We start from the raw sequence: 23,429 nt of genomic DNA, 5'->3' as shown, positions 1-23,429 counted from the left end.
TGTGTAGTGAATGCCGCTCCGCGGTTGTTTTTCATGTCCGCGGGTTGAAGTGACCCCAATAATTTTTATAGGGGAACCTCCCTGAAACATGATTGGGCTTGTTTTGAGAAGCAAGTGGGCTGGATTTGTTTTGAAGACCTGGCAACCCTGATCTGAACGCACATGCTGGAGATGTACTTCTAATCACAGGAGTGCCTTTACTGATGAGATGCACATGAAAATCGCATTCGATTTTTTTGCACAGCCCTAGTGAGCATATGCTAGCCACAGGAAGTGAGCAAAGATATTAGTGCAGCCTCAGAAGTGGTGGGCAGGGGGGAAGAAAAATACAAAACAACAGATGTTACATTAAATGATTCACACTTAACACAGAAATCAATCTTTGTTTGTTTTTGTTTTTTACAATAAAATATTCAAAGCTTCACAATACATATTCTATACTTCCTTAGGACCACAAGGAAATTCTAGGAACTGACCTTAGCTTTTGCAGGCAGGGTTTTGATCTCCTGAATGAGGAACGTGTCTGGTTTTACCATGATGACTAGCGGGATTCCTGTGGTCTGCTGGACACAGCACACCAAGCCTGGGTGGTTCATCACTTCTGACCACTGACAGAGAGCTGGAGACGTCTTACTACCTCCATTAGATCTGCATGTGCAAGAGAACAAACATTAGAGAAAAACAAAACACTTGAGGGAAAGAGTGCTACAATCTAATTTTAAGAGGAAGAGGAATCCTACCCTTTGACATTAATGGTAAAGAGTCTCCGTGTTTCCATGTTGCTGCAGCTCACTGTGGAAGCGAATGATTTGCCCTGACTGTAGCTGAAGAAGAGCATCTGCAGGACGTGGGAGTAATACACAGAGACTCCGCCTCCAGCCACCTGGCCATTACTGTCCTGTGAAGCAAACACACAACAAACTCGGCACGTGGTCACACTCAATACATTCTGAATCCACTTGATTAACTATTTGCAGTCTATCTGACTATACAGGAAAATATAACATTGTAAAACCTTCAGATCCTCGTGGTTGATCTCCAGAACATTGGTGACGTAGAAAGGGCCATTCTGGGCACTGCTGGACTCATCCATCACCTGAGTGTACATGTAGCCAGCTGAGGACATGATCACGATGATGTTTTTGCTCTCCTCGTTGAACAGGAATGTGGCATCTCTGATCTTTGAACTTGGTAGCAGGAAGTAGTACATGGGGCTCAGGGCATCCACAGATAAGTCATAAATCTGCAAAAAATAGTGATTTAAGGGACATTACTTTTTATAGAACTGATGACACATGACTATATTGGCAAATTTTTGTCACTTTTGAGGATTGTATTTATGCTGTATTTATTTGAAATACAGCTAGAAGTATCGTTACACAAAGTTGTTCAAAAGGTTGCAGTTAAGATTATTTTTAAAGGAAGCTGATCAGCAAGGATTCATTAAATTGATCAAATGTGACAGTAAAGATATTTACAATGTTACAGTGTTTCTCCTTCAAATAAATGCTGCTAATCTGAACTTTCTATTCATCACAAAATAAAAATATATATTTTTTTTTTACAAAAGGTATTGTTTACCAAAAAAATTAAATAAAAATAAAAACCCTATTGTCAACATTGATAAGAAATGTTTCTCGAGCACTAAATCAGCACATTAGAATGATTTCGGAGGAATAATGTGAAACTGAAAAGGGAAGCCAACTGAAAATTCAGCTTTGCCATCACAGAAAATACATTTTAAAACATTATAAAACTGAAAAAGAATATTTTTTTTTTTTTACGATTACTGGCCACATTTTGGTTAACTTTGTTAACAAATAACTTGAAATAAAATATGAGCTGTTCCATAACAAGTACATTTACTCACCTTGACAAAATCAGCAGTGATGATAGCCAATTCAGTCTGTGATCCAGGAAGCCATATGGCCTTGATGATGAAGTTTCCAGTGGCAAGTTGAGGATGCAGGACTAAGTGATCTGAGACAGAGCCTGTGCTGCTGAATGTCAGAACGTGGCAGTCCTGTAAATGTGATGTAGAGAAACAAGACTAAAGTCAGCGGAAACAAACCTGTGAAATAATTCCTAAATCTCCCTGTGAAAGGATTCAGTGGAAACTGTGAAATAATTCCTTCATAGTTTTGTCAGCGCTTGTTACCTTGAGTCCACACACTGCCAGATAGTCCTCATTACAGGGGTTTCCTGTGAGACTAAGCACTGTGAAGGGGACTGGAGCAGAAGCCAGGCGAGTCAGAGTCAGTTTCCTCTTACTGGAGTCAGCCTGCTTCAACAGCGCAGACAACTGCAGAACTGTGATCTGCAAAACACAGCCAGCCACCATGTAGTCACAATTAAAAACGAAGTAATGAAGACACAAACTGGTGTTACCTTACCTTGCCCTTCTCATGGCTGACAGCGAGGTGTTGTCTGCGTCCGTGAGGGGACGACAGCACACACATGGCCACCCGACGCAGCACATGGGCACTGATGAGCTGGCGGATAGTCTGTCCTTGATCTCCACTGTAGTTCATCCTGACGTTCTCAAATGCTCCCTCTTGTGAGCCCAGTGTGGGAACCTGGAGGATAAAATCATGTTTAGTGTCAAGTATCGATGTGTGTGTTAAAATTAGTCTTCAGTTGTTTGGTTCATACCATGAGCTGATCTGTCATCTCAACCGTCTTATCTTGAGTGTGTAATTCATTGAGAGCATGCTGAGCCCGGCTGCTGCTGCCCACAGCTGATGCCTGCTGGAAATTGGTCTGAATGGCGTCCATTAGGAAAATGAGCAACTCCAGCACCAGGGCTGCTGTGGAGGAGCTCGCCTGCGAAAATTAATGATTGCACTGAGTCAAATGCACTTCTAATGTCAAAACGGATTTAGAGAACGAAGAGAGAAGAAATTCTCATACCACTTGGATGAGCAGATCCTCTCTGCAGCCCTCAATGTTTTTACACACGCTGCTCTTCTTAGGTTTGTCTTGGTCGCTGCTTTTGCCATCACAGATGGTGACTTTACCCTTGTCGGCGGACGAGGAGCTCTGGTGACGGATGGCGCTCTCTGGCATGCGCAGCTCACTCTGGAACGCCGAGGACTCCTTCATGGTGGAGCTCATTCCACTGCTGGGACTTCTTTTCACTAGAGCCTGTAAAATAAGGATACAGACCCAAGATCAGGGATGTGGGATGCATTTCATTACTCAGACTTAATTACAAAGGATGTTTATGCCAGGAGGGGGAACCACAGGGAAGAGGGTATCAAATTTGTTTGTTACATGCTTTGTGTTTCCATCAAGGAGACATGCATGAGTGGATATGGCTTAAATGTTGAAATGATCATCTGAAAATCTTTTTAATTAGAAAATGAAGCAAAAATCTAAAAGGAAATACTACAACTATATTGAAGATTAAAGTCGCAAAAATTTTTTTTTGGGGGGGGGGGGGGGGGGGGGCTATTCCTTTAACAACAATGAAATGGACCGAATTCATCTGAAGTAATATACTACCAAACTTGCTTAATTATCAAAAAACCAAAAGATGAAATGTTGTAAACTCTGATGAATTGAGGGAGGTCTGAAATGAGCTAATGGCAGGCAATGATAAATGATTTGCAAGCCAAAGTTACCGCAGTTGCTCTTTTCCCATGATGACCTGAAGTATTCGGTCTCACCTGGCAGCTGCCATCCTCCTTGGCACCGCAGTCACAGAAGAAAGAGCCGTATTTGGCATAGGAGATCTCATGGTCTTTGTGACAGACCTTGGCACACACTGTGCACACACCTACCCCATCCACCATCTTACAGGTGTGACAGTGATACCTATATGAGGAAGAGCAGGAGATTAAAGACCCACAGCACAGCTTCCGAATGCTTCTGTTGCATAGCAAAGGAATGCCGAGTTGGTCCATTACCAGTGCTGGTTCATGAACTCCTTTTGTGTGATGGTGAAGGTGCATAGCTTATTGCAGAGTGAATCCTCATCCTAAAACACAAGAAACTCAGATATGATTGGAAAAAGAGAAACTAGATTTAAATCTAAGACACAGTGAGCAGATTGTCTCCTGACCGAATCTTCAGCCTGTGAGTCTTCCTCCTCCACGGCAAGCTCCTCCACCCAGTCAGAGTCAACCTCAATAGCCTTCTCCTCTCCCTCCATCAGAAGCTGGGATGAGCCCTGGCCACTGCTCTGCCTCAAAGCGTTCATCACATCTGCCAGGTAGGAAATGATGTGGCAGGCACACTCCAGCATGCTGGCATGCTGCAAACAAGAGTGTTCACTTATGGTCCGACACAAATGTGTGCAAATGGTTACCATAAAAATGGACTTAACACCTACCTTGCCTTGTGACACATTGGCTGAAACTTTTTCCACAACATTCTTCTGATACAAGTATTTTTTACTGAAAGAAAAAGATGAAAAGGTTAAGTTTAGGATTAAACTGGAGGTAAAAGACCCCATGAAATCGAGGTAGAGTTTTTGTGGCTTCAGTCTGTGTGTAGTAGTTTTTAGTTAATACTGAGTTCAAAACTTTTATATTCTTTGTCTTTTATTCTCTTCTAGGAATAAATAGAAAGCACTCGCTTCTAGGGAACATGCACTTGAAAAGCGTGTCTGATAAAATGCAAGTACATTTGTTCAATTTAAATTGGATCTTAAACTGAAACGCACCTTATACTTTTTTAATTTATTTACTATTATTATTTAAATGTAAAATATTTTACATAATATATAAACACTATACATAATACATAATATTGAAATATCTATTTATTAGTAGTAGTATTATTATACATAAATTCACTATAAATTTAAATATGTATCTATTAAAATATTCTACAGACTTTTTAAGACCTTTTAAATACCACCTTATATGAAATTTAAGACCTAAACGTAATGGAAATTCACATTTTATTACAAACATGTGTGTAATATTTAATGTGATTAACAAGAGATCAAAATATCGTCGCTGTAATAAATTATATTCGTTACTACAATATACAGTAAACTTTTCAAATCAGCAGACAATATTCCATAAAAAAAATCTGCGCAAAAAAACTGCATCACTGAGATTTTTGGTTGAGTAAACAACTTATTCTGAAGCAATATTTTAAATCAATGTTCTATCAGCTTTTACATACTTAAATCTGCATATTTTTATTTTCCTTTAAAAGGCCTATTTTTAAACATGTATGCATCATCTTTCATGTCAAATTATAAAAATTTAGAAATAAATTAATTATACACTTTAGGGTTGCTACCAGTCAGATTAAATTACACTGCAAATAACAATTACAATTACTGTAAAAATAATGTTATGAGATTAATGTTTTAAAAACATTTCTGATTATACAAACAAGAAATGTTCAGGGGGAAATGCATACTTTTCAACATACTATATTACCAGCAAGTGTGGGTAAGTCACTTAATGAGGGAGTCATTCATTCAAACGATTTCGTTCAAAGCGCTGAATCAATCAGTAACAAAACACTGCTAAGAGTTTGAAGAATGTGCAGTACTTCTGCTGTGATTAGGGGTGTGCAATATTGAATTATATTTCATTATAATCATCAAAATTATATTTTAATATTTTCAAATAAAATCAGTATCAACAAAATTCATCTTTGCAATGCAGACATAAGGTGCACCTAAAGAGGCATTTAGATGTATTTACACAATGTTTAATGCAGGACATGAATGCATTTAACCTGCAGTTACAAATCCATGAATAATGTTTTGATGTATCAAACATAAAACATTGAATACTGATATTTTATATTATTTAAATAATAAAAAGACACTTTAAATGTGAAATTAAAACAGTCAGTAGGTGGAAGCAAGACGCTGTTCAGAGAGCCATTGTGACTGAAATTGATTAAATATTTGAAGTGGTATAAATATACACATTTTCAACCCCCATGTCTTGAATTTGTGATCATTATGAATGCATTTTAATAGACTGAATCAAGCAGTGAAAGAGTGCACTGCAAATGCGCACATGCACTAGACTTAATATGTAATGCGTGCACTTTGAAGGTGTTTTGAATGTTTTTGCGCCATGAGAATATTCAGCAAAATAGCTCACATGTCATGGTGTTACTTAACTATATCATGTTATGAACAAACTAAACATTTGGAATTTTTTCCTCAGTGTTTTTTTTTTTTTTTAATTCATCCAAGTCACTTACCATCTCATGAGCCAGTCAATGGCAGCTCTGTGTAGCTGTAGATGTCCTGCTCCTTGTCCTGCACTGGCTAGAGTGGCCATGATGACCATGAGCTCAGGGAATCCTGCCCCATCCCCGCTGGCCAGCATCTCTGTTGCCATGGGTATGAGAGTGCTCAAAAGCACAGTGCAGACGCCCTCGCCCACCTGGCTGTTATCACGGACAATGTAGGAGGTGAGGAGTTGCAGTAGCTGCCTGTTCTCTTGCACTGTGTCCAGCTGGTCTGAATCTTTAGGAGGGGAGGCCGTCATGCGCCTCAGCCAGGCCTGCAGCCTCGTGGGCTCCACACAAGCCAGCTGGGCTAGCGAGCCGCACAGGCACAGAAGGCTGGGATTGGGGCTCTTTTCGGCTGGGGGATGAACACAGATGGGACGTGTGAGAGGGGAAAATCAAACGGCACATTTCTAGGAGACGTTGCATGGCTACTTACTGAGCTGGAACAGTTTGGTGAAGAATTTCAGAACCCGGTTACAAAACTTTGCAGATAGATTTTCATTGGCAGTGGCCATCATGATCTGCACCAATTCTCCGCTACAAGAAAAGGGAGGTAAACTATGTATTAAATTGATGCAAAATGCTTCTAGAGATTTCTAAAGAAATATCATTCAGCCAAGAGCTACCTGAAAGAGAAGAACTCCTCCATTGCTTTGCGGACCTGACTGCTTTCCAGCTGCTTCTCCAAGAACTGTAGACACTCTTCAAGAACAGACTCATCCAGACCACTAATTGGAAACAGAACCATATTAATCTAGATTCCTTCAGATTGCAGTTCAGGAGTCTGCTTAAAAGTCATATGGTCCCACCTGTTGGGGTCGGAATGATTGGCGATGATGTTGTAGCAGCCTGTGACGAGGCGCTCGTAGACGAGAGCCAGGAAAGCGTCTGATTCAGCAGGACCCAGGATCCTCTCCAGCGAAGTGCTGCAGATCTCTGCCACGCTCTCTGTGCTGCTCTCCAGCAGGAGGGGCAGCAGCGTGCGGATCACCTGTGGACTGTTCAGCTCCTCTGTGCTGCAGCAAAACACAAGTAATCTTTAACATCTGTCAATCTTTTATACAGATATGTCTGTTTTATTTGTTGGTCAAGACTTACACAATGAGGTCCCCAGTAAGGCGCACCAATGAGAGCAGAATGTGTTTGAGTGAGGAGGCTAAGGGCAATGATTGGTTGCTGAGGGTCCCCAGGTGGGCAGCCTGAATGGCACTGATGTAACTTTCTGATGGGATAGTGTCATTGGCAAAGGCATTCCGCTGTGGACAAAGAACCAATCAGTTTACGGTGAAGTGGTGAGAGAGTAAATATTTTCTTGAAGAGCTGAAGGATAAGCATTCTAACCCATGAGCCAAAGTTAGGGAATTCATTGGTGTGAATGTTGTTCCATGTTTCACACAACGTCTGAACAGCTGACGGCAGATTCTGCATCACAGCTTGACCTGAAAGTTAAAACAGAGCCAAAAATTAGATTAGATATTCAAATTCGCATAAAAGCCGCTAATATTTTAATATTATCCAGAATTCTTACCAAGCAAATTGGCTTTGCAGCGTGTGGATCCGATGGACAACACAGCAGCATAACCCTGCAGTTTAGCTTCTGTGTGTTTGTTTTCTCCTTCTTCTGGCAGGCTCATCAGCAGGTATGATCTGAGCAAAGATATGACCACCAAACCAGTCAGGAAGTGCTTAAGAACTTGGTTGGTGTTCTAATGTTTACTAGTGTACTTTAAAGAGATGGTTCATCCAAAAATTGAATGAAAATTAACTTAACATTAACATTAAAGACTAATGTTATTTTATACATATTTTTTCTTGTGGTGCATATGGTGTAACCAGGACCTGGTGAAGGCTGTGTAGACATCAATGAGCTGCAGCGTGGCAGGCAGCAGGTTTTTGGTGAGTTCGGAGGATTTACTGGGGTCTGTATCAGCAGCTACTTTGGAGAAATGCTCATCTAAAGACACTTGCACTTTGGAAATCACAGCATCCAATGTGTAGATGGTTTGTAGAAAGGGTACTTGGTGAAGAGGTAGGATGCTGTTGGGGTCCACGCAGCAAAATGACGAAATCTGTGAAGGAGACGATTTATGAGGCCATATATTAGGAGATAAGCAGAAAAATCTATATCAGCTGTTAATGGCTCCTCTAAGAGTGTACCTGTCTTGCGATGTATTCCTCTGCAAGCTCCACATCATATTTCACTGCACTGCATTTAGCTGAGGCCACTTCGATCAGAGATGTGGCGTGGTCAGCTTTCATTCCCTGTTTCACTAGGTGCTCCTGATTAAAGAGTGGTCACAGATGATTGACTTTAATAACTTCAAGGCATCTTGATCACTTGGTTATATTTTCTTAGTGTTCAATTTATAAAACTAACCTTGATCCAGTTAACGTAGGTACTGACTCGTAACCTTGATGACCATCTTAGCGTGTGCAAGATGTCGCTATCACTGGGGTCACTGTTACCGCTCTTAAGCTGCTCAACATAGGCCTTTGAGGGTGGCAGCACTCCCAGGATTTTCCACAGCACCAGGAAGTAGTACTGCAAGGAACATGCTTCCTGTACCAGAGATTGACAACAACATTTAGGGCAAAGTCAACCAGCACAAACACAAAGTCGATTGTAGAAACTGCAGAATGTGTGTAACTCACTACTGGGGTGATGGGCTTGTTTTCTTGCCGTCTTGCTGTGTCAAAGCGGGATCCCGCTGCCAGCAGGAAGATCAGAGAGGAGTATAAGTCGTCATACTTAACCGCGCCATTAAACAGCACTTGGAAGGCCTGTAATAGATGACAAATAACATGCACATTAACAACTTATATTCATTTTTCCCCCTATATATAGTCATATAGTTATAGAAATATAAAGCAGAAGTCTTCAAACTTTTCAATGCCAAGAACCTCATTGTAAATAAAGAGACAGTACCATATTAAGGCATTTGTTATTTTAATTAATATTGGTATATTAAAATAATAATAAATCTACACAATACCATTTTTGATGTACAAAGTCAAACAAATTGTATAATAATAATAATAATAATACTATATTTTAATTAATTACATTAGATTATAATTTGGGCTGTCAGTCAATTCATATTTATATGAATTATCTGTATATATTTCATATATCTAGTTAATTAAATGGTGCTTGGATTAACTAATTTTACTTAATTTGGCAGTGAAAATGCCCACAAAAATCATTTAAAGCTATTATGGTGTTAAATGAGAAAGTATCAAGTAGACATTACAAATAGTAGCTACAGAAAGAAATATTTGATTCAACAAAAATGATTACACATAAAAGTTTAGGCTACAAGGGCCTACTTTAACAAACTATATAAGATAGAAAAGATAATTTGAGAAACATCTCAGTATTTTTTATTCATGAAATGAAGGTCACTGGTAACTAAAACAGCTTTGTTACCAGCAGTCTTCAAAATATTTAGGTTTGAAATAACATGAGGGTGAGTAAATGTCAGAATTATTATCATTTAAAAAAAATGTGCTCAAATATACCTAATGTTTTATTTATTTGTTAATAAATTAAGTGACACTCTAAAGAAAAATCTAAAACCACCAGCAGGAGTCATTTATTCATTATATTTGTTCAAACGGCTGATTCATTCAGGAATTAAGTAAATAGAATGGGCCTTTGAATCACTGGTTCACACGATTCGCTCAAAACACAATTCATTCAGAAACTAAACACCACTTTGTTAAATCACAGACACACAAAAGTTCTGCTGTGGCTTTATAGGGAAAATTGAGCAAAAACAGTATTATATGTTTAAAATATAACACAATACTAACTTCTTATTTACTAAACTGTTTTTATACATACATACATACATACATACATACACACACATATATATATATATAATATGTGTATGTATATATATATATATATATATATATATATATATGTGTGTATATATATATATATATATATGTGTATATATATATATATATATATATACATATATATATATATGTGTATATATGTGTGTATGTATATATATATATATATATATATATATATATGTGTGTATGTATATATATATATATATATATATAATATGTGTATGTGTATATATATATATATATATATATATATATATATATATATATACAGGGAATATAACAGGGAATCCAAAGTGCACCCAAACACCAGACCTGTTGGTTATTGGAGGATCTTCTATTTCTGGTCTGTTAAACGCATTAGCCATTTTGCAACGAGCCTTCAGCGCGTACTGAGTGAGCGAGCGCCTTTATGGGCCTTTCACACATGCGCGGCGCTGCGCTATAAAACCCATTCATCTCAATGGCTTGCTCCGCGCAAGGACGTTTTGTTGCTGCGTCGACCAAAGCGCAAGCGCAGCGGTGCGCATCATTTGCGTGCACGCCGCGGTCAAAGTTCAAAATAGTTCAACTTTTGCCGCTGCGCTCTGTGACGATTACCAGCGCGACCAATAGGATCCAAAACGAGCACAGAAATCAAAATGAATGAACGGCTAGTACAGTACTGTGTGTGTCAGAATTTCCTGAGCTGTACGATACAAGTTTGAGGTAGTATAGGGACATCGTCAGGAAAGCTGTGTCATGGAGACATATCTCCATTCAAGGAACGACAGACTATGATAGAGCTCCCGCTAAAAGTTTTTAAAACTCCGCCTACGCCATAGCGCAGCGCAAATCGCGTTGTATCTGAAGGGCAACGCTGAACCCAGCGGCAAGCGTCGCGCATACCGTGTCCTGTGTGAAAGGCCCACTCTGTAGTGGAAAACGTAGGTTTTAAGAACATGCTTAATGTAATTGAGCCCAGTTACAATATTCCTTCACGAGCCCATTTCAGACAGACCTTAATTCCTGCTTTGTTCCAAAAAACATAAGCCCTATAGAGAACCAATTGAGTAAAAACACACTCAATATAAAGAGTTATAGAGTTCCATATAAAAAGTTACATCTTTGTATTTGTTCATAACTAATATAACATTTTCATTTTTTTTTATAAGGAGCTGTTTTTGTTTTATACAGTATGCTGCTAAGAAAACACTATAGAAGATGGGTAAAGAATAGCTCCATCATTGTTCAATGTAAAAAAAAAAAAAACATACTTTGTTAGTTTTAATAAATAAAACATTTTTTAAAAATCAAGGAAATTTATCTGCCAATTTTTTCTTTTTGCTGTATCTAAAACGTACCGAACCGAACTGTGACACCAGTGTATCGTATCGAACCTTGAATTTTGTGAACGTTACACCCCTAATATATATATATATATATATATATATATATATAAATAATAATCACATTAGCACTTGTGCAGTCAACTATGAAATGTAAGATGGTGTACAGGTCTGGGGGCGGGGCCAGTGCATTAACTGCTGTTAATTGCAGTGTATTATTTGTTCATAACTAATTAAGATAACGTGCTGAACTGGCAGCCCTAATTATAATGTACAATAAGAACATATTATATAATTATATTTAAATAATTAAATATTTTGAGTAATTAAAGCAGTACACTGTAAAGACACTAGAAATTCCATGTCAAATTACCAAGAAAAAGTTTGCTAAAGACCAAAATGGTTTTCTTTAACTAGGTGCACAGACACTCCCATGTCTCTAATAATTGTGCAGACTTGTGACGTGTAGCCTTACCTTGCTGTCAAGTCGACTCCGGTCATCCTTTGAGGCTTCAGGAGGCAGAACACAGTAGAATTTTGGCTGCACTGTGGAATCTAAATGAGAGTGATGACAAACATACAACAATCAAAACAGTTCTTGCACTAAATTAGCAAATCTTAAAACGGTTATAATGCAGTATGTTTGATATCGACCATAAAGTGCACAACTGAGCAAAATATAAGAGATCTGACTTACTCCTACCTGCAGAGCAGTGCTTGGCCCAGTTCTCTTCCACCTCTTTGAAACCATAATAAAGCGGGACAGCACCTCTCTTTCCTCCCTCCTGTCCTGAACTGGCCCCGGATGACAGGGGTGTCAGAAGATTGTACTGAACCTGAGTGAGCAAAAAAAAATTTTTTACAAACTAGCAACAAAAGTGGTATATTTCCAGTGAAAGTACAGCTGCATCCGCACCTGCTCAAACAAGTACATGGGAGCTTTTGAGTACTGGTGCAGCAGGTAGTCGAACACAAGCAAGATGCGGGCCAGGTTGAGCGGTACAGCCTGAAGCTGAGAATCCACGTGGGCTGTGATTTCAGCGATGGTCTGCATGCAGAGGGCGAGGATGCTGTGGCGGCCCTTTTCAGAGAAGTTGTGAAAGATGAGCAGAAGCAGCTGAAGGTGTTCAACGTTGAGGTCCTCGTCCGCAGGCACTGCTCCCTGTAGTGTGTGCTGCTTCAGAGTGCCCACAAACCTAAAAAAAACAAAAAAAAAAACAACACACATTCAGATTAAAAATGTCGCGCAATGTTATATGAACTTGATGAACACATAATATACACTCGGATGAGAATTTGGTGAAGAATCCAAAGCTAGATTCAAGAAGGTGTAAGATTAGGTGATGTCATACCTTTCCCAGACCTTCATGCATTCCGGTACATCAGGCTCCCCCTGCTGGCTGGCTTTATGCTGCCAGATCAGCAGTAACCTGGAGAGCACTGAGAGGGACTGAGGGTGGATGTACATGGGCCAGGGACCATCTGAGAACGGGGCAACACCCAATTGCTGCAGAAGAGTGTTCTGAAAAAAGTTTAAGAAAATAAGGTATCAGATACGGGACATCTATTTAAAATGGGTTAAATTAATATGGAGATATTTTTAAAGCATATTTAAAAATGTACCTGTAGGGAGGGAGAGGGCAGATCTGAAGTTACCAGAGAGTGATTAAAGTGATAGAGGGCTGAGGTGAACTCTTCATCAGAGGAACCTGGACAAAAATAGGTTACATGTCAGATAAAGCCTAAATGTAATATCAGAGTTAGGAGTAAAAAAAAAAAAAAAAAACCTTTGACATCTTTGTCGACATCCTTGATGATGCTGGCGAGGGTGGCCATGTGTTGCTCCGTGAGGGACACGCTCAGGTAATTGCGGATGAAATTGTTTCTGGACTTCAGCATGGAGGTGGTGATGAAGTTCAGTATGCTTGATGCCAAACTCAAAAACTGGAAGAAACAACATTTTGAATAATTGAAAAGTACTATTTATGTATTTATATAAGAACATTTTGAATGATAATTTTTTTTTAATGCACTTAAATAGTAAAATACAGAAAATATGATCAGTTTTGAAGTTCTCTCATTTCCTTACACTGATTTTGAGAAGATAAATCAAACTAGTCTTGACTAGCTTTGACAATGTTGGTTATGAGTTTTGTAACAAATGTGTTTGTAAAGGACATTAAAAAAAAACAATTTAAGTTCTAGCAGCAAAGTTAGTCAAAATTAGCACTGCTCTACACATCGTGTTCTTACCAACTCCGGGTCCTTGCGACTAGCTAGGATATTGCCGTTCTCTGCCGTGTTCAGCTTGCTGGGGCTCTTGAGTCTTGGGGAGGTTTCCAGTGGTGGGGGTGGAGGGGGAGGTGGAGGTGCCACCTTCTCTTTACTGGGAGAAATAGTCTCTTCAAACCACAGCCCCAGAATGGGTTCACTATCATCATCTGAAAACACGCCAAGAGCCACATTCAGCACCGTATTCAATCAAGTCATTGTACTGTATCCAAACATTAACCATGGAAATAAATCTACTTAAGATCTTGTTACTGTTTAAGAGACACTAAATAGAAGCATAATGAGACACTACGATTCTGACCTAAGACAGAGATCTGCTGACCTGAGAAACAAGCTGCTCTTGTCCTCTCCTGTCTTCTCTCTGCTGAAATAACGAACACTGTCACTAGCTGCGACGACTGCCAGAACGGCACAGTAAGCAGAGCATGCTTAGCGTGCCACAGTGTTCAGGAACAGGAAGTAAACTGACCTGACTCTGAGCTCTGGGGAGGCCTGACCGCTGTCCTTCTACTACAGCGTGCAGTGCTCAGGAACTGCCTAAGAATGTCCCTGAGATTCCTCAGCCCTGACACTAGCTCAGTAAACCACAAGCAAACCCTGACCTCAGCTGCATAAAAAATAACTCATGCTAATAACATGAAACAAGACTGCTGGGGGAATCTCACAAAAGCGGTCAAGATATGCACAAGTCATATTTCAATCAAAAGTGGGGAAAAAAATGAACATTATATTTTGCAGAAAGAAAAGGAATAATGCATTTTGACAATATTGTTATCAAAATAAAGCTAATTTAAACCCACCCTTCCCATCAGCAGCTAACTGTAAAATCAGCATTATAGTAATGTTCAGGTATATGGACTAATAAAAGTACATATAGAAAAAAAATTATAAAAAGAATTGTATGTGTTTGACGTCATTGTAATCAAAATAAGCATATTTAAATAACCTTCAATGTAGTCAGCTGTCTACTGTAATGCAAAAATATTTATTCATTTCTTATTCACTAAATTTCATGCATCTAGTTTACTTCTTCGGGGTAAAAAAATAAAAACAAGGGATAATAGTGTGCATTAAAAAAATTAAATAAAAAATTAAATACAATTAAATAAATAAAATAAAATTGTGAACAGGATCCATTAATTATTCCATTAAGATATTCTTCAATGGAAAACATTTTCATGTGAAAGTTCCAAAAATATGCTTCCTTTTTCGGGAAAAATATGCAATTTTTGTTTTGTTTTTTTTTTGATTATGAAATACAACTTTGACATTTTTTGTGGGATTCACCCAGCTAGATATCAATCTAATGGGAAAATTTACTGTTAAAAGCAACTACTCTTGTTTTTATGAACTAAATCAACTTCAGTGTCTGACCTCACTGTGGCCTTTATTAAGAAGGTTAAATACTGAGAAATCTGCTGTGTTTGCTACCTTGACTGCTGTCCTCTTCTGTGCTGCTGAAGTCATCTTCGTAGTAAGTGTTGGAGTCAGTGGAGGCACTGGCGTCACTGCTGACCGAACCTTTCCTCTGCCGCTGCAGCACACACGCCTGAATCAAGCAGAACCAGAGACACCACATTCATCAAACACAGCAGACCACTTCCTCATAGCAACCATCATAAAGTCTTGTGGTCACATACCTTTTTATGGGAGGTGGAGAGCAGCGTGAAGAGCAGATTGGTGAGAGGGACTGAGTCAATGAGTCTCTGGACTCTCTGTATAGACGTGCTCTGGGCCATGATGTTCAGCTCTGCTGGAGGCCCGTCACTGGCCCATCCCTGAAAGACAGAAAACAGCTTCACTCATATTCACAACACATAAATGCTCCGGCAGTTTAAAAGACGCAGTTATAGTCAGTCTTACTCTGTGAAGAGCCTCCACTTGCAAGTCCTGGAACAGTGATGTGAGCAGCTTGATTGAATGATTGGCCAGAATGACTGACAGAACCCCAAAACCTTGGTGTCTGATGAGAGAAAAGACTTCACATTTACTGACACGTCATTTTTGTAATAATCTAAAATATACAAAATATGCAACTCACACATTTCACCCATTATGTTTAATTTATTTCTGTATTAAAATTTTTATATTGTTTGGGGTACATAAAGACAAAAAGGACTCAATGATACTGTCCTGATATAAAAATAATTTAGAAAATATACATACATATTTAAAATAATTAAAAAAAATATATTATATCATAAAATTGTCAAAAAATCTAATTTAAAAAAACTTTTTTGCAACCAACAACCAGAGAGAAAAAAAAGGATCTATATAGAAAGGATCTCTGCATACCATCACTAAAGTGTCGAAGTACATCTCTTAAAGTATCAGATAATTTAACTTTGTGTGTGTGTGTGTGTGTGTGTGTGTGTATATATACATATATATATAAATAATATATATAAAAAAATTTGAATAATGATTAAGCTGCGTTCTCACACATGGAATCAAGATAGAACGAAAATAGGTTGTAACTTTTTAGTCAGTCATCTTACCAAATCACATTTAGATTGAAGTCACAAAACTGAATGTCGAATGTTTAAAACTAACATGAAAACACTATTTCTAAGAACTTGGTACGTGCATTTTACGGCTCTCTTATATTCCACACACCCACATTCATTAGGTCATCATTTCAAGTACAGGACACTGAGGCACTTACCCTTTCCCTGGGCCAAGTTTAGGAGATCCTGCTCCGTCCTTGGTTCGGGTGGCGATGTCTCTGACCCGTAGTGCTGCCAGGGGATCTTTCTCCTTCCCTTTATCAGCCAGGGCCGTGGGGCTCAAGTTCAGTATCAAATACAGACTGTTCAACAGGCACCAGGCACCCAAGAGCTGAAAGTTCTGATAATGCTGTTAAAACAAGAAACAGGGTCTTAGACACGGGACGTTCTCATTAATGCTATATGTGACCCTGGAGCACAAAACCAGTCGCTGGGTTATATTTTTAGCAATAGCCAAAAAAAAAAAAAAAAAACATTGTATGGGTCAAAATGATTCATTTTTCTTTTATGCCAAAAATCATTAGAGATCATGTTCGATTTTCTCAGTACAGTATTTTCCGGACTATAAGTCGCACTTTTTTTTTAATAGTTTGGCTGGTCCTGCGACTTATAGTCCGGTGCAACTAATTTCTCAAAATTTATTTGACATAAACCAAGAGAAATGAACCAAGAGAAAACATTACCGTCTACAGCCGCCAGATGGCTCTCGTGGCTGTAGACGGTAATGTTTTCTCTTGGTTCTAAATAAATGGGACATAGTCCAGTGCGACTTAGATATGTTTTTTCCCTCATCTTGACGTATTTTTGGACTGATGCGACTTATACTCAGGTGTAACTTATAGTCTGAAAAATACAGTATTTAGATTTTTTTTTTGCATCCTCATATTCCAGATTTTCAATTAGCTGCATCTTGGCTAGGGATGGGTGTTTTCCGCAAATATCACATTAGAATATTTGAGCTCACAAAAAACGAATATATACGAATATATTCTGTGGCATAGTGTTCACTTACCTCTCCTCCAGCTCTGCGAGAGTTACTGATGGCCTGTCCAATCATCTCATAGATTTCCAGCTGTTGAAGAGGAAAAGTGTAAGATGAGGATTGAACCAACGACAATAAAACTCATCTTGACTAGTGACACCTACGCATTTCTGCACGATGGTAGCAGCGTCATTTTCATAGTCTTCCTCCTTGGAGCCACTGGAGGCTGCACGAAGCTGCAAGCCGCTGCCTACCTGCAGTATGGCCATGCAAGTTGCCACACTCACACCTGAGAGAAAAATACTCCTGAAGCTCTCTGTGTTAATCTGAACTAGACAAAAGTAGCTTTTTCAAAATCAACCCACCTGCATAGAGGCAGCTTAGTGCTAACACAGTCACATCAAGTAGTCTCCCAGGGGTCAAAGGCTCCAGTACAGGCAAGGAAAGTGTGTCCAAGGCCATGGTCACGTCAATCACCAGGGAGTGAAAACTGAAACACAGGGAGGAAAAGTCAGGATTACTCCATCTCAACAGATTTAATAAACAGCAGTGAGCGGAGGGTGACTTTGCTTTACCCATTTCGGACAGCGGTGGCGTCTGCCACAGTGGCCGGCATGATGAAGAAAGAATTGGCAGATACAGCATCCTGGAAGCGGTTGATATACCGTAAGAAGTAGGGTAGGTTGAGGCACACGCGCAGCAACTTTTCTGAGCCCCCTGTAATGTATGGGATAAACAGAAAGGTTTTCATTGTGTAACACAATACACTCAACTTCGTTTCAGCGGGTGGTATTTGAAATCAAACAGTTAAGAACCACCGATAAAGTGCAAGTGCAACTCACCTAATTCTTGCAAACTGGACACATTTTGAGAGATGAAGGCATTCTTCATTTTGGCCTGCGTTGCCTGATCTGTTGTTGTCTGGTCATCACACTCATTCTCACCCTGTAAAACACTTGACATCATGGTTTTGTCCAAAAAATATCTTTGCTTGCTCATAACAAAACAGCAGTAAACCCAGGAGTGGTCACATCACCGTAAACTCAATCTAAACACTCGTCTAATTCACCGACCTGCATGTGAGTGGATGGAGAGGCCAGCATGGTAATGTCAGGGTTAAAGACCGAGGTCAGCTGATTGAAAAAGTTCATTTGGACTTCTTTTTGTCTGAGTTCCGGGTTAACAGGGGAGGGAAGCTCCTTCTGGTCCTCCACTGCAAAACAAGAGCACCAAAGGCAATTTCAGAATATCAGCAGACAGAATCTCGTCTTTGAGTTAACCATTCTGGATGATCTCGAATCCTCTCTGACAGAGGAAAGAGAACAAAGCTGCCTTTCTGCCAGCCTGGCACTCACAAAGGAAAAAAGGTTAATCCACTCAGATAACACAATGCTTTGTCTGGACTCTGGACTAATCTGTGCCACCAGTTACTTGCCAAACTGTGCCATGAAGGAGGATGCTATTTTTGTAAAAATGTATTTCATGATTCATTTCTAAGTCTTGATGCACGTTTCATGAAATCAAATTAATTGCATACAATTGCATACATAACTGTCCCCATAAAATGGAATTTATGCACAGGCCTGAGTAAAATCCATTCATTTTTAAATCATGTTCCCTTTTTTAATAATTAATTGTGCTAAATTAGCACGCTAAAAAATGTCTTCCTAATGTGTTAAAGACTTCAATTACTAAACAGAACAGCTCCCTTCTGACTTGATCTAAACGGAGCAAAACTCACAAGAGAGCCTATAATTAGCCACAATAATCAAAATGAGCAGCAAAGCAGGCACACACACAAGAAAATAATGCTTCATTAATTCTTGTGTACAGCAGATAACAAGCTGTAAAGAGGACAAATATATTTATGTCATCTGTGTACTGCCTGAACTGCTTCAGCATTCCAAGACAATGTATTAAAGAGAATCTTAAATCTTTAAAATTCCACATTTACACACTATTGAATCTTCAAAACATCATAAAGAACATCATAAAGAACAAAACATCTCCCTGGTTCTTTAAAACTAGCACAACTAGACCTGTAAGATTTATCTGAGCCAGTCTACACTGGATATTATCAGCCTTTAATGACAAGGCAAAGGGGAAAGCAAACAAGAAAATCCTACAAATGAATACTTTTACCACCTCAAGCTGTTTACTTCTGAATGAATTCAGCTGTGTTGAATTTACAAGCAAGACGGACAACATTCAAATGCGCCAAAACACTGCTGCTTCATATCCCCATCCGGGGTCTATAATATCTAGCTAAATCATAGAGATTACTTCTATAAAGACAGGTCATTACACCAATCCTGACATTTCTCCTTGCCTTTACATGAACTAGACAGCTCATTTATCTGGTAACACAGGGCTGTGACAATCTGAAACTACTCTTACCATCAGAAAGGGTCTTGATAGTTTGGGGTAGTTTGGCTGACTTCATCATTGCAGTAAAGGTGATGATCTCCGTCCGATCCAATCGACTGCAGCCAGTACAAAGGCCTTTTATTAAGAGGATCAGGTGCTTCTGTGGAGCGGAAGGAGAAAGGAAGTTAGTCTATGAGAAAATGCTATGCTTAATCAAAAAGACAAAACGCCAAGGTTCGTCTCTGACCTGAGAGACTGCACATGCTTCATCTGGATTCTCCAGACGGAGCAAAGAGAACTCGATCAGTACTTTACATGCTGCAGCTACTGACAGCAACTGATTTCTGGGGACTGAAATGGGACAGAAAATTGTTATACAAAAAAGGGATCATTTTTAAAAGAAAATGTATACCTGTATATGCCTATATTTAGCTAGAAAAATATGATGAATTTCAGCTAGAAATGAATGAAATGGTAGTTTTAGAATAAAATATCGAAATGTGACATACTTTGTCCACAAACTGTGGTGATGTAATGTGCAGATAGGGCCACAAAAGAGGAGTAGAACGGCTCATACTGTTTGTCATGGTGAAGAATCTCAGATTCACTGTAGGGGAAAAAAAAAACAAGAGGGAAACTAAAGCTATTTTGCTACTGGTTAATAATATTATCTAGTATTTTGCATAATCTGATGTAGAAGAAAAAGCTAAATCATTACTTGCTTTATCATTACAGATAAAGCAAGTTATGTTCTAATTAAAGATTATGAAGACATTGAAATTATCAAATGAAACACTGACAATAAGAATGGACACACAAATTAAGAACTATGGTTAACTTCATGTTGAAATTCCCAAAAGAAGCTAAAATAACTAAATAACTCCCAAAATGTTGATCCGTCCTGCAATCCACATGATTCTTGCAGAGATAAAGATATAAAAACTCTCCTATAGAGAGCATGTAACAACTAGTTAACAGTAAAAGGTGAAAAAACAAATTCCAAATGCACTAAAGGGAATTTCTTTGTAAGATAAACCCACAGGAGTAGGAATGTGTGACCTTATCTGACAGACTGAACATTTATGGGGAACTTTGCTATTGCTTTCATATTTAAATGTAGCAACAACATACAAACATCACAAAAGCTGTTTGAGGTTTTAAAAAAATTCCTAAAATATCTAGTGATAATTTCTCAACTTGTACCAGTGTTATTTTACTACTATTTATATATACTATTATAGTATTTATAAATATTTTTGAATGAGTTTCAGGGAAAACTCTTTTAGGAAAATTACACATTTCAGCTTAATTTTATCCATAAAAAAAATGCCACAGGAAATAACCGTCTTTGAACAAATATTCAAACATTCTACACATTGATCACATAAAATGAATCTGAGCCCAGTCAGATGAACACAGACATATGGAAAAGAAACAAACAATCAAACAAAGACTCTATTATTAAACCGCTCACATAAACTGGTTTAGTCCAGTATAGGTTGGTAGCTCAATTCATTATCAATCGTGTTACTTTCATTTTTGACTAAGTTGCACTTAGCTCATGCAGATCGACAAGACGACAGTTAAAGTTTTTATTTCACAGATTCAACTGGATGGGTTTACTGTTTGTTTTAAAGGTCAGGCAGTTGTTTGGCTCTAAATTAAATAATTGATTAACACCACTGTAAATGACAAACACCGTAATACTGTGTTTGTTTGGGAGCACTGTTTCCGTAAAAACGAAACTTATGACAGTACACATATTTACACACAGACCAGCTTTTGAAGTGGACAAAACTAATTAACCCCACAACAAACTGTAACAGAACTCCGACGTTTGTCCACTTGACCAAAATAGGTTTACAAACAATTAACGAGCCATCAGTAACACTAGCACCAGCTGCTAAGTCATGGCTTGCTAGTTAGCAGGCACACCCCCTACATTGCATTAAACTGAACCGACTGCAATCAAAACATTGAGTCTAATGTGGTTGCCGCTGACTGACAGGAAGATTTATCAGGATGACAGTTAAAAAAAGACTGAGTATGAGTATTATGAATAGCTCTTGACAGTGGCTAGCAGGCTAGCTAGGTTTGGTTGGGGTTAATCGAGGGAGGCTAACATGCTCATTCGGTGTCAACTAATTCACTTCTGACACAAAATCACTTCATTTAGGTCCGGACCGTCGTGGGATCCTGTACATACATTATAAGAAAGCGGCATTGATAAAATAACAACCAGGCGGGTTATATGAACGTACAAAAGTGGATCCCTGCCTGATGATTTAGCAGAATCTGATGTATCTGCTACTGTAAATGCACAAACACTCCGGCTGTGCCTCAAAACACAGCGAGCTGCATTCGTACACGGCACATTTAGTCATCATACACAAATCTGGATGATAGAAAATCACTTTTGGCCACCAAAAGCATTCTTAAAGATAATTTTAAGAATGTTTGGAATCGTCCAAACCCTCTCACGATGCCCCGAAATGCTGTCAGTGTAGTCAGCTGACTAGGTTTTGAGACACAGCCTCAGTGCTGCCATAGCATCACAGCTAATGCAGAGTCACTCAGCAGTTCATTTCAGCCCTGCACGAGCCAACTCAACAAACAAGCGCTCGTCTGACCTGTTTATGATGGATCCTATAAGCTGAGGTAGCTCTTTCGCTTCGAAAGCCGTGTAGGAGGCTGATAAAAGTGGCCGTACGGCTGCGGTCCACTCAGGTTCTCCATCTCCTCCACTCGACGCCATCTTGAGATCCGCTATTAGAATCCGAGAGCGGAAATGAGGTTAATCATCAGACGCCAAATAACAGGAACTGTCGTCAGATATAAAAATGAAAAGTCTTGTGTGTTATGTCATGTGCACACGCAAAAGCCTTCTGAGAGAAAATAGGACTGTGGTTAACGTTTTTACTCATGAGTTTAAAACCCGTATCTATTGTTTATTTACGATTGTGGCCAAACAGCTCGGGAAACATGAGCTTAAAGGGACAGTTCACCCAATAATGAAATTCTGTCGTTAAAGGCAATAGTTAAAGGTGCAGTATGTAGGATTTACACCGAGTGGTTGAACTAGGTATTGCAGTCCAAATTCTAAATGTTGGAAAGGATTTTTTTCATCCTCAGACTTGACGAACATGCAGGTTGCCAGATTGACGACATTCAAAGTTATTTTCAAAGGAGAATAACTGACTGTAGCATTGTTTTTCAGATAAACATATATGTTAGCTTATCATGTTTCTTAAATATCTGCAAAAATATTCTGGTATTCTTATGCTTTAGTAGAGTCTAAATCTTACATATAGCACCTTTAACTACAACCCGAATTCCGGAAAAGTTGGGACGTTTTTTAAATTTTTATAAAATGAAAACTAAAGGAATTTCAAATCACATGAGCCAATATTTTATTCACAATAGAACATAGATAACGTAGCAAATGTTTAAACTGAGAAATTTTACACTTTTATCCACTTAATTAGCTCATTTAAAATTTAATGCCTGCTACAGGTCTCAGAAAAGTTGGCACGGGGGCAACAAATGGCTAAAAAAGCAAGCAGTTTTGAAAAGATTCAGCTGGGAGAACATCTAGTGATTAAATAAGTTAATTGATATCAGGTCTGTAACATGATTAGCTATAAAAGCTTTGTCTTAGAGAAGCAGAGTCTCTCAGAAGTAAAGATGGGCAGAGGCTCTCCAATCTGTGAAAGACTGCGTAAAAAAATTGTGGAAAACTTTAAAAACAATGTTCCTCAACGTCAAATTGCAAAGGCTTTGCAAATCTCATCATCTACAGTGCATAACATCATCAAAAGATTCAGAGAAACTGGAGAAATCTCTGTGCGTAAGGGACAAGGCCGGAGACTTTTA

At 38.8% G+C, this 23,429-nt stretch overlaps 1 protein-coding gene across 14 annotated transcripts in view; it reads right to left on the bottom strand.

Moving 5' to 3' along the window:
- Positions 1–22,344, bottom strand: part of LOC132118147 (E3 ubiquitin-protein ligase UBR4-like) — a 50,109-nt gene extending 27,765 nt beyond the window's left edge. For 6 of the 14 annotated variants that reach the window (XM_059527734.1, XM_059527739.1, XM_059527741.1 and 3 more), the window contains exons 1-45: positions 22,187–22,344; positions 20,066–20,163; positions 19,804–19,907; positions 19,587–19,716; positions 18,263–18,402; positions 18,032–18,134; positions 17,765–17,906; positions 17,555–17,679; positions 17,354–17,478; positions 17,220–17,279; positions 16,366–16,556; positions 15,564–15,663; positions 15,341–15,478; positions 15,132–15,249; positions 14,023–14,064; positions 13,662–13,849; positions 13,196–13,352; positions 13,032–13,117; positions 12,761–12,930; positions 12,325–12,604; positions 12,106–12,244; positions 11,884–11,963; positions 8,869–8,997; positions 8,594–8,776; positions 8,374–8,496; positions 8,056–8,285; positions 7,745–7,863; positions 7,558–7,655; positions 7,315–7,472; positions 7,026–7,232; positions 6,843–6,944; positions 6,653–6,753; positions 6,184–6,571; positions 4,334–4,397; positions 4,064–4,255; positions 3,909–3,979; positions 3,624–3,816; positions 2,911–3,144; positions 2,653–2,823; positions 2,394–2,576; positions 2,159–2,317; positions 1,871–2,023; positions 1,016–1,243; positions 741–898; positions 477–648 (exon numbers count right to left, since the gene is read on the bottom strand). In XM_059527734.1, coding sequence (XP_059383717.1) covers positions 477–648; positions 741–898; positions 1,016–1,243; positions 1,871–2,023; positions 2,159–2,317; positions 2,394–2,576; positions 2,653–2,823; positions 2,911–3,144; positions 3,624–3,816; positions 3,909–3,979; positions 4,064–4,255; positions 4,334–4,397; positions 6,184–6,571; positions 6,653–6,753; positions 6,843–6,944; positions 7,026–7,232; positions 7,315–7,472; positions 7,558–7,655; positions 7,745–7,863; positions 8,056–8,285; positions 8,374–8,496; positions 8,594–8,776; positions 8,869–8,997; positions 11,884–11,963; positions 12,106–12,244; positions 12,325–12,604; positions 12,761–12,930; positions 13,032–13,117; positions 13,196–13,352; positions 13,662–13,849; positions 14,023–14,064; positions 15,132–15,249; positions 15,341–15,478; positions 15,564–15,663; positions 16,366–16,556; positions 17,220–17,279; positions 17,354–17,478; positions 17,555–17,679; positions 17,765–17,906; positions 18,032–18,134; positions 18,263–18,402; positions 19,587–19,716; positions 19,804–19,907; positions 20,066–20,163; positions 22,187–22,311 — 6,657 coding nt within the window. In that variant the 5' untranslated portion in view covers positions 22,312–22,344. The remainder of the gene's footprint in view (positions 1–476; positions 649–740; positions 899–1,015; positions 1,244–1,870; positions 2,024–2,158; positions 2,318–2,393; positions 2,577–2,652; positions 2,824–2,910; positions 3,145–3,623; positions 3,817–3,908; positions 3,980–4,063; positions 4,256–4,333; positions 4,398–6,183; positions 6,572–6,652; positions 6,754–6,842; positions 6,945–7,025; positions 7,233–7,314; positions 7,473–7,557; positions 7,656–7,744; positions 7,864–8,055; positions 8,286–8,373; positions 8,497–8,593; positions 8,777–8,868; positions 8,998–11,883; positions 11,964–12,105; positions 12,245–12,324; positions 12,605–12,760; positions 12,931–13,031; positions 13,118–13,195; positions 13,353–13,661; positions 13,850–14,022; positions 14,065–15,131; positions 15,250–15,340; positions 15,479–15,563; positions 15,664–16,365; positions 16,557–17,219; positions 17,280–17,353; positions 17,479–17,554; positions 17,680–17,764; positions 17,907–18,031; positions 18,135–18,262; positions 18,403–19,586; positions 19,717–19,803; positions 19,908–20,065; positions 20,164–22,186) is intronic. The other 8 variants (XM_059527738.1, XM_059527740.1, XM_059527743.1 and 5 more) reach the window with 5 other exon arrangements.
- Between the last annotated feature and the right edge of the window lie 1,085 nt (positions 22,345–23,429).

Source organism: Carassius carassius, chromosome 37, assembly GCF_963082965.1.
Source record: "Carassius carassius chromosome 37, fCarCar2.1, whole genome shotgun sequence".
In the NCBI taxonomy this organism is placed as follows: Eukaryota; Metazoa; Chordata; class Actinopteri; order Cypriniformes; family Cyprinidae; genus Carassius; species Carassius carassius.
The sequence above is the reverse complement of the archived record's forward strand: the minus strand, read 5'-3'. Positions and strand labels throughout refer to the sequence as shown.